The 9,337-nt window shown below is 45.9% G+C and overlaps 1 protein-coding gene across 2 annotated transcripts; it reads left to right on the top strand.

Annotated features, from left to right (window-relative positions):
* The first annotated feature begins 606 nt into the window (after positions 1-606).
* On the top strand, positions 607-9,081 carry SLITRK4 (SLIT and NTRK like family member 4). Of its 2 annotated transcripts, none has more exons than XM_081115432.1 (2): positions 607-966; positions 5,455-9,081. In XM_081115432.1, the coding sequence occupies exon 2, from the start codon at positions 5,505-5,507 to the stop codon at positions 8,016-8,018; it is 2,514 nt and encodes an 837-aa protein (XP_080971558.1). In that variant the 5' UTR covers positions 607-966; positions 5,455-5,504; the 3' UTR covers positions 8,019-9,081. The 2 variants fall into 2 exon arrangements, with proteins under 2 accessions (XP_080971558.1, XP_080971559.1); XM_081115433.1 differs by lacking the exon at positions 607-966 and adding an exon at positions 1,617-1,808.
* Positions 9,082-9,337: the final 256 nt, after the last annotated feature.

Here is a 9,337-nt window from a genome sequence, read left to right as displayed (position 1 = left end):
GGTTAGGGGGGAAGGGAGCTAAAGGACAGATTCAGCCATTTCTTGTTAGGAAAACAAGGTATTTGAAATACAGACAAGATAGCCAACATAGTTAAATTTGCTTTCTTATCAAACATAAGGACTCAATTACCAATCTGCACGAAACTGGTTGGAACATTAGCTCTTCCCGGGAATATTCCTACTCTCTGGTGGAAGCACTAACAAATGGGTAGAAAAAAGGGGTCTGCCCTAAACTATCCACACGCGATTTGCAGACTCTGGATGGATGTTTGAGATGCAACTGCAAGAGCCTCTTTAGTGCAGACATGACAGTGAAGGGGCTACTGAAGTGACTTTTCTTAGACCATTTTGTCTCCTTTCCTGTCTCTCAGAGGTATCCCGAGGGTCTCTTCACAAACCCTTCTGCACAGCCCCAAAGCTTTAAACCTTGCTTCCCTTCCCCTAAGTCTCCCATTCACCACCACCCTCCCTAACCAAAGTCTCCTCCTGGTCACCACCAAAGCCCGGAGAAGTGGAACGCACACAATGCCTCCCTTATAGGGCTTGAGCTAGGGACTGGGCATGCTCAGTAGCCAAAGCAGATTTTTTTTCTTCTTCTTCTTCTTTTGGTAGCAAGTGCGGCATCTCTCCCAGTCCCATACCTCTCTTTCCTCTACCTCTATCCCCCTCTCCCCACCCCCAGCTCCTTAATCACCCTGCTTAACCTGTTCGACACCAAAGGCTCGCAGAGTTCTGAGGTACAGAGAATTAACCGACTCCTAAATCCAGGAAATAGTCTCACTTTGGGCTAAAGCTTCACACTTTTGCCTTAAAGCCCCCAGCCCCTTATGCGCAGACAGGTAGGGGGAGTGCAAATACTACTGGATCCCGGGAAACTGGCCACAAAGAAGACTCCATCCAGGATCGCCCGCTACTGAAGAAGTACTCCCGGAGCCCTCTGTTCTGTCTGGTGACAATTAGCCAAAGGTACCGTACCCCCGTGATACAAAGCCCAAGTGCAATTGTTGCCTTTGAATGTCATTGTTGTTGACTCACCCCCCTGGATCCTGGAATTATTCAGTTTCTCGGAGACTCGACGCCCCTGTCTACCTCCCTCGACCCATCTTCCCCCTGGCTCTTCGATGTTTCTTTGGCTTTGCTGGGGTTCTTGGTTGCTCTCTCAAAGGAACGCCCGCTCGTTGTGTGTGTGTGTGTGTGTGTGTGTGTGTGTGTGTGCGCGCGCGCGCGCCTTGTTCTTAGGGGACTGGGGGAGGAGAAAGGACTCGAGTGTGCGTGTATGTGGTGGGGGGATGGAGGTTGGCGCCCTCGCATTAGGGAACCAGTGTCTCTTTGCGAGAGAAAAGGGGTCGCTCCTCCCCAGGGGATGTTTTAGGCATAAAGAGGGGGCGGATGCCAGGAGGAAAGTGTGCTCTTTCCTGGCGTGTGGGTAGAAATCAAGTGGGGGTGTCTAGGTGGGGGACGGAGGAGCTCAGGAATGTGCGGGGGTCGAGGTGTTTGAGTGTCGGTAGGGAGGGCCGCGCGTGTGCTGGGGGGGGGGGGAGGGAGGTGGGGGTGGCGGGGGCGGGGATTAAGCAAGTGTATGTAAAGGTGCAGCCCTTGTAAGAGAGGCTGGGTGCACGCGCGGTGTCTGGCCGGGTGTGTGCGCGCTCGCGCTGCTGCCCGCCAGCTTGCCTGCCCCGACTGCTCCGTGGGTTTGACGGACGAGCGGGTGCCTACGAGCTGGAGCTGGGATCACGTAGTGACCATCGCTGAAACTGTAGCGCGGATCGCGGCGCCCCAGGCCCTACAAGAGCCACCAGGCTCCGGAGGTGGGTGAATTTCCAGCGGGGGCTGAGATAACTGCACCAACACACGCTGCCTCTTCCCCGCTTAGCTCGCTAGTGCCTGTGAGTGTGTGTGAGTGTGTGTGTGTGTGTGTGTGTGTGTGTGTGTGCGCGCGCGCGCGCACGCGCGCGCTCTTGCGCGGAGGGGAGCCGGTAGCTTATTATTTTTAGTTTGGGTCGTGTTGGTTTGGGGCCGGCTGAGTGGCCAAAGCGGCCGTAGTGGCTACTCCGCCGCCGCTCCCTCTTGCCTGTCCACGGAGTGGTCACAAGTCCCTGAGGGCCGAAGGAATCCGGTGTCCTTAGCTTCGCTGCCCCCAGGGAGGCTGGGGCGGCGGGGAAAGTGTCCTAGTCTAGGGACGGTGCGCTGGGCTTTGTCTTCTGTGCCCCTGTCGCAGGTACTCTAGGCGAACGTGAACCTGGGGCTCCGGGCAGTGGCCCGGGAGCTGGTGGAAGACAGCTGGCACCCTGCAAGAAAGGGGATACGAGAGAAGCCGGTGGGTAACTCTAAAAGCCCTGCAAAGCTGGACAAGTGCTGGCAGTGCGACTTTACAAGATGCCCAAATGTTGAGCTGATTTCTGGCTTGGTGAGAGCAGCATTTTGTGGCTGGCCTGGCTGTGGGTTGGGGGGTGGAGGGAGGGCAAGGGGGATCCTGGACCGCCGCTCTTGGTCAAGGAAGGACAGGGTCACTCTGCCTATGACAAGTGGGCCAGTGACACCCCAGTGGCTATTGCCCTCGTGGCCCGAGCTAGTCATCTCTTCTCCAACCACCGCACGCACGCCCGGGTCTAGAGAGGCCAATGGAAACTCCAGCAGTTTCCCCTTATGGGAGGAGAGCGCTAGAAGAAATGTGTGCGCAGATGGGCTGAAGCCCCCTCGACATCCCCAGCGGTACTCGCCTCCGCTGCCTGACCCCAGAGGCCGCAGCTCGGGCGGGACCCGGGAGGGGGCTGGTGCCGGCTCCAGGCAACGGGATGCGGCAAAACATTGCGGTAAGCGATATCGCCAATGGCCCCTCCAGGCGCATCGCTGCCGGCTCGAGGTGAGGTAGCGAACAGTGGGCGGCAGTGACCGCGTTCCCCAGCGGAGCACCCCCTCTGCCTTAGGCGGCGGACGGAGGTTTCCCGTGCCAGCTCCAGGGGTGCTACCTAGGCCCACCCTCCTGGGTCGTTTGTTCCCCACAGGCCAGCTCCCTCCACAGGAGCGCGCGGAGCGCCAGGCGCAGCACTGTGGTAGATACTGGATTTGTGGTAAGGCTAGTTTTATGCAGTCCTGGCCAGCCTTGGAAGCCTAAGGGGGGGGGGGGGGGAAGAACCGGGCAGCTCTTGGCAGCCCCAGAGATGACTTTGGTACCCAACTCATACTTTGTGTTTTCTTTTTCTGTTGCCTCCCCTCTTCATTCCCCCTCCCTATTTTTTTTAAGTGGGCATGTTTTAGTGGTACCATGTGAATGTGACGTTTCTTTCCTTTACATGCAATTCCCCCTTCCCCTCTTGCTCCCCCCCTTCTCCTCTTTCCACTTCTCCGTGGTCTCTTGCCCTTTCCCTCTCCCCTTCTCTCTGAGGACTCCTCAGCTCCCTTGCTAGCTTCTCCAGCTGCTTTGGCTTCCTCCGTTTCACAGACCTGCATTTCGGAAGTTCCTAGTTAGTCCTTGTACCTTTCAACCCCACCCCCGCTTACTTAAAGTAGAAATTAGGAGCAGGAGGGTAGCTCCTAATGCAATTCCAGATCAGTTGATGCTCCTTGTTATTATTTGTGTACTGAATTCAGGTTATTTTTGTTGTTGTTGTTTTGTTTTTAATTTGGTTACTTTTTTGGGGGGAGGGGGGGTTGGGGGGCTTATAACAAGAAATGACTCAACCGAACCTGGTTGGCTGTTGAAAACCACATCTATAGCAAAGCAAAAAGATCAAGTGAAAATTTGCTTTTACAATGCAAGTTGGTTTGAATGATGTCATACGTAAGAATTATGACTTCTTTCTGCACTATCAATCAAGCTGTCATGGTGAATGGGGGAATGCATTTCCATACATCAGCCAATGAGCATCTAGGCAGTGCTGCCTGTATGCTGAACCAAACTACTTAAAATGCAAATCTTTCTGAGTCGTGTCTATTGGGTTGTCTACCTTGAGACATGTTCATTTTACCACTAGCTAATTCCTCGTGGGCAAAAGACACAAAGGCATTTCTGTGTGACACTTCTGGCTTTGTATCATTCCCTCATTGTGTGTTCCTGGGTAATTTAATTAATATTTGGTGATAACCATATTGAAATTGCAGCCAGCTTTCCATTCAAGATGGAAAAGACTTACGTGGCTAAAATGGCATCAATAAAACAAGAATTCCTGTTGTCCCTTTTAATCTTTTCCATGAAGCATTTGCATATTTTGTGTATGCATGTGGTATTTAAGGAATTGGCTAAAACAGGTTAATTTGCTAAACATTAAACTCCACTAAATTGATTCTTGATTTGTTTATAGACAGAGGCATGCGGTACTAATATTTGGAAAGTGGTGTTTGGGAAATGATGATTTTAGGACAAACATTTTCTGTAATAAATGTATTTGGGGCTGCAGCTATAGCCACTCAACAATGGTAGTGTGTTACATCGTCCTCAGCAGTGGCAATCTGTGATCAAAGTGAAAGAGATAAGCATTTGAGCCAGGTGCCTGTCAGACCTGGGTTCAAAATGGCACATGAAGGAATGGAAGAGGGCCAGGTAGGCAGGACAACCAGTTCTTGGGGGGAGGGAAAGCTGTCTGGACATCAGCTAGGCAGTGCAGGAGCAAAGTATGTTTCTCTCCTGTTTTCAGGGACTCAAAGACAAAAGGTATTTTTTCCCTGTTTGGAAGATCACTGATAGGAAACTAGATACTGTTTATTTATTGGAATAGAATCTAAAACTTGGCCTTCCCTACTCGGTTCTTTTCTAAAACCTCGGTTCTTTTCAAAAACCCAGGGTCATCTGTGGGTTTTTTAAGGCAGCAGTGTACAGGAATGAACTGATTTATGAGAATGTGCTTCCCAGTGGGCTGAAGTTCAGGCAGATCTCTTCCCAGGGCTCCTTCCACCTTGGCCTTTTGACTTTCCCCTTTACAGTAACCCAATTATCCCATTGGCATCCTCTGTTGAACTCAGGGATCTAATATTTTCTCTGCTCAGCCTCTTATCCAGCTGAAGCCTAGAGAGTAGACATTTACAAGCTGAAATGCCTTTGTGATGCTAACTACATGGCTGACATGACTGGGTTGGATCAGTCATTAGAGTTGCAAATAGAAAGCTTAAGGTCTGTGTTTGTTCAAGGGCACAGTTTGGTGGTCCAAGTAGAGGAAATATTTCAGACTTTTAAGGTTTAAGTATGATCAACAGTCTTTTGCTGTTATTTGTCATGTGTTCTGAACATGCAAATTTTGTATAAACTACAGGTATGGAAATAAAATGTATGGCATTTTTGGTGGTTAGTGTTCGACTAAGTGAGAATACTCAGAGCTTTTGGTACCTTAAAAATTCAAACTTAATAACTATAGTCACGTGTTTGCTATCACATGCCACATTTTCAGTTACTGTATTTATAAATACAAGTAATTTTTCTAGTAATAATCATTGAAAAAATGTTTTCTTCTTATTTTTTAGGTTATTTCTCTTTATTCAGAAGCATAAAATTGCATGTTGATTGCAAGAAGATGTTTCTTTGGCTCTTTCTGATTTTGTCAGCCCTGATTTCTTCGACAAATGCAGATTCTGACATATCAGTGGAAATTTGCAATGTGTGCTCCTGTGTGTCAGTGGAGAATGTGCTCTATGTCAACTGTGAGAAGGTTTCAGTCTACCGACCAAACCAGCTGAAACCGCCTTGGTCAAATTTTTATCACCTCAATTTCCAAAACAATTTTTTAAATATCCTCTATCCAAATACATTCTTGAATTTTTCACACGCAGTATCCCTGCAGCTGGGAAATAATAAACTGCAGAACATTGAGGGAGGATCCTTTCTTGGGCTCAGTGCATTAAAGCAGTTGCACTTGAACAACAATGAATTAAAGATTCTCCGAGCTGACACTTTCCTTGGCATAGAGAACTTGGAGTATCTCCAGGCTGACTACAATTTAATCAAGTATATTGAACGAGGAGCCTTCAATAAGCTCCACAAACTGAAAGTTCTCATTCTTAATGATAATCTGATTTCATTCCTTCCTGATAATATTTTTCGATTCGCATCTTTGACCCATCTGGACATACGAGGAAACAGAATTCAGAAGCTCCCCTATATCGGAGTTCTGGAACACATAGGCCGAGTTGTCGAATTGCAACTGGAAGATAACCCTTGGAACTGCAGCTGTGATTTGTTGCCTTTAAAAGCTTGGCTGGAGAATATGCCATATAACATTTACATAGGAGAAGCTATCTGTGAAACTCCCAGTGACTTATATGGAAGGCTTTTAAAAGAAACCAACAAGCAAGAATTATGCCCCATGGGCACAGGCAGTGATTTTGATGTACGGATCCTGCCTCCATCTCAGCTGGAAACCGGCTATACCACTCCCAATGGCCACACTACTCAAACATCCTTCCACAGATTAGTGACCAAGCCACCGAAAACTACAAATCCTTCCAAGATCTCTGGAATCGTGGCAGGCAAAGCCCTCTCCAACCGCAATCTTAGTCAGATTGTGTCTTACCAAACAAGGGTGCCTCCTCTTACACCTTGTCCAGCGCCTTGCTTTTGCAAAACACATCCTTCGGATTTTGGACTGAGTGTCAACTGCCAAGAGAAAAATATACAGTCCATGTCTGAACTGATACCGAAACCTTTAAATGCCAAGAAGTTGCATGTCAATGGCAACAGCATCAAAGATGTGGACATCTCAGACTTTGCTGAGTTTGAAGGACTGGATTTGCTCCATTTAGGCAGTAATCAGATTACAGTGATAAAGGGAGATGTATTCCATAATCTCACTAATTTACGCAGGCTGTATCTCAATGGCAACCAGATTGAAAGACTCTATCCTGAAATATTTTCAGGCCTTCATAACCTGCAGTATCTGTACTTGGAATACAATTTGATTAAAGAAATCTTAGCAGGCACCTTTGACTCGCTGCCAAATTTGCAGCTACTATACTTAAACAACAATCTCTTAAAGAGCTTGCCCGTTTACATTTTTTCTGGAGCACCCCTTGCGAGACTGAACCTGAGGAACAACAAATTCATGTACCTACCTGTCAGCGGGGTTCTTGATCAGCTGCAGTCTCTGACACAGATTGACTTGGAGGGCAACCCATGGGACTGCACTTGTGACTTGGTGGCATTAAAGCTGTGGCTGGAGAAGTTGAATGACGGGATTGTTGTGAAAGAACTAAAATGTGAAACACCTGTTCAGTTTGCCAACATTGAACTGAAGTCCCTCAAAAATGAAATCTTATGTCCCAAACTCTTAAACAAGCCATCTGCACCATTCACGAGCCCTGCACCTGCCATTACCTTCACCACCCCACTGGGACCCATTCGAAGTCCTCCTGGAGGTCCAGTGCCTCTGTCGATTTTAATCTTAAGTATCTTAGTGGTCCTCATTTTAACTGTGTTCGTTGCTTTTTGCCTTCTTGTTTTTGTGCTGCGACGAAACAAGAAACCCACGGTGAAGCATGAGGGCCTGGGGAATGCAGAGTGTGGTTCCATGCAGCTGCAGCTGAGGAAGCATGACCACAAAACCAATAAAAAAGATGGACTGAGCACAGAAGCTTTCATTCCACAAACCATAGAACAGATGAGCAAGAGCCACACCTGTGGCTTGAAAGAGTCAGAAACTGGCTTCATGTTTTCAGATCCCCCAGGACAGAAAGTCATCATGAGAAACGTTGCCGACAAGGAGAAAGATTTGTTACATGTGGATAGCAGGAAGAGATTGAGCACAATTGATGAGCTGGATGAATTATTCCCGAGCAGGGATTCCAATGTGTTTATTCAGAATTTTCTCGAAAGCAAAAAGGAGTACAACAGCATAGGTGTCAGTGGCTTTGAGATCCGTTATCCAGAAAAACAAGACAAGAAAAACAAGAAGTCATTGATAGGCGGCAACCACAGTAAAATTGTGGTGGAGCAAAGGAAGAGCAGCGAGTATTTCGAACTGAAGGCAAAACTCCAGAGTTCCCCCGACTACCTACAAGTCCTTGAGGAGCAGACAGCTTTGAACAAGATCTAGGTCACACAATTTTATTTCATGCAGAGGACATTTATTTAATGATGAAAGTGCCTTTTGTTGATTTCTAACTTCCAAATACTATATTATCAATAGGCATAGAAGCAGGTGTTTCCAAGGGTGTCTCATTAACTGTAGCTGCAAAGATGTGTCCAGTAGAAGAGAATCTCCAATAGATTTTACTGCATAAAACCTATACTGTGGAGTCCTGTGGGGATACTGCAAACTCTATTGCCAAAGGGATGCTTTATATACATAATACACTGAATTTAACCTCAAGAGGCAAATCTGTTTTGTACCCCAATGCAAAGCCTTCCTCTCTTTGTGCTTTGTAAAGCAAAGTCAAGAGAACTGGTACCAGTGTTCACACTTCAACTGGGTCCTTCATCTTGCACGTAGATTAAATTGGTGGAACTGGAATACTCCTTCTGATTTGTGGCATTGTAACAACTCTCTGTAAAGATTATCTGAAAAGTAAAACAAAAAGCATGCAAAGAGAGAACATTCGATAGTATTTGTAAATCCATAACCTTTATGGCCTGCATCTTGAAACCACTGGATTTCTAATGTTAAATTGTGCAAATATTTCTTTAAAATATACCATGCATTGCATAAGTGTAAAATAAATTTGAACACTTTAAGCATTACCTGTCTATACATAAAACCTAAGAGAGAAAAAAAATCAACGTGAGTTACATAGCCTTTGTGGTGATCTTAAGAAATACGTGACGTTTATCAGAATTAAACATGGCTCAACTTAAACTAACATTAGAGTTTGTTCTCAGTTATGTGAAATACCCACAATCCTTAAAGGTTGTCCAAAATAAGCAAAGTGCTTACCGTGTGAGCGCACCCAAAGCTATTTTTGTAACATAATTCATATTTATGAAGTACTTTGTATACTAAATAGAAAAATATGTACTCCTTAATATGTATTTAATATGCCTGACTTGTTTTCCTGATCACAGGGAATTTATCAATAAGTATAAATTTAGACAGAGAAAATATACCAAACTGAAACTGAAGCTTATGTGTACAGAAATATTCTGGACATTGTGATCAGGTATAATTTAAAAACAAAAGAAAAGAAAAAAAAAAACAAAAAGCAACAAAAATATTTAAAAAAAACAGTTCTGTGCTATTCTTGAGAATTTAGCATATTATCTCTTCAGATTTGTTACCGATTGTGCATTTTAAAATAGATCCCTTAGTTTTTTATAGTATCTTGTCTGGGGCAGTTGTTATTCGCCATCAGTTGTCTTGCTTTTCAGGATTATATGAGCTTAATTCAAATAGTTTTAATGGCAAATATTTAAAAAAAG

Source organism: Myotis nattereri (assembly GCF_964212035.1).
Source record: "Myotis nattereri genome assembly, chromosome: X".
NCBI classification, from domain to species: Eukaryota; Metazoa; Chordata; class Mammalia; order Chiroptera; family Vespertilionidae; genus Myotis; species Myotis nattereri.
This window is presented reverse-complemented; position numbering and strand designations above follow the sequence as displayed.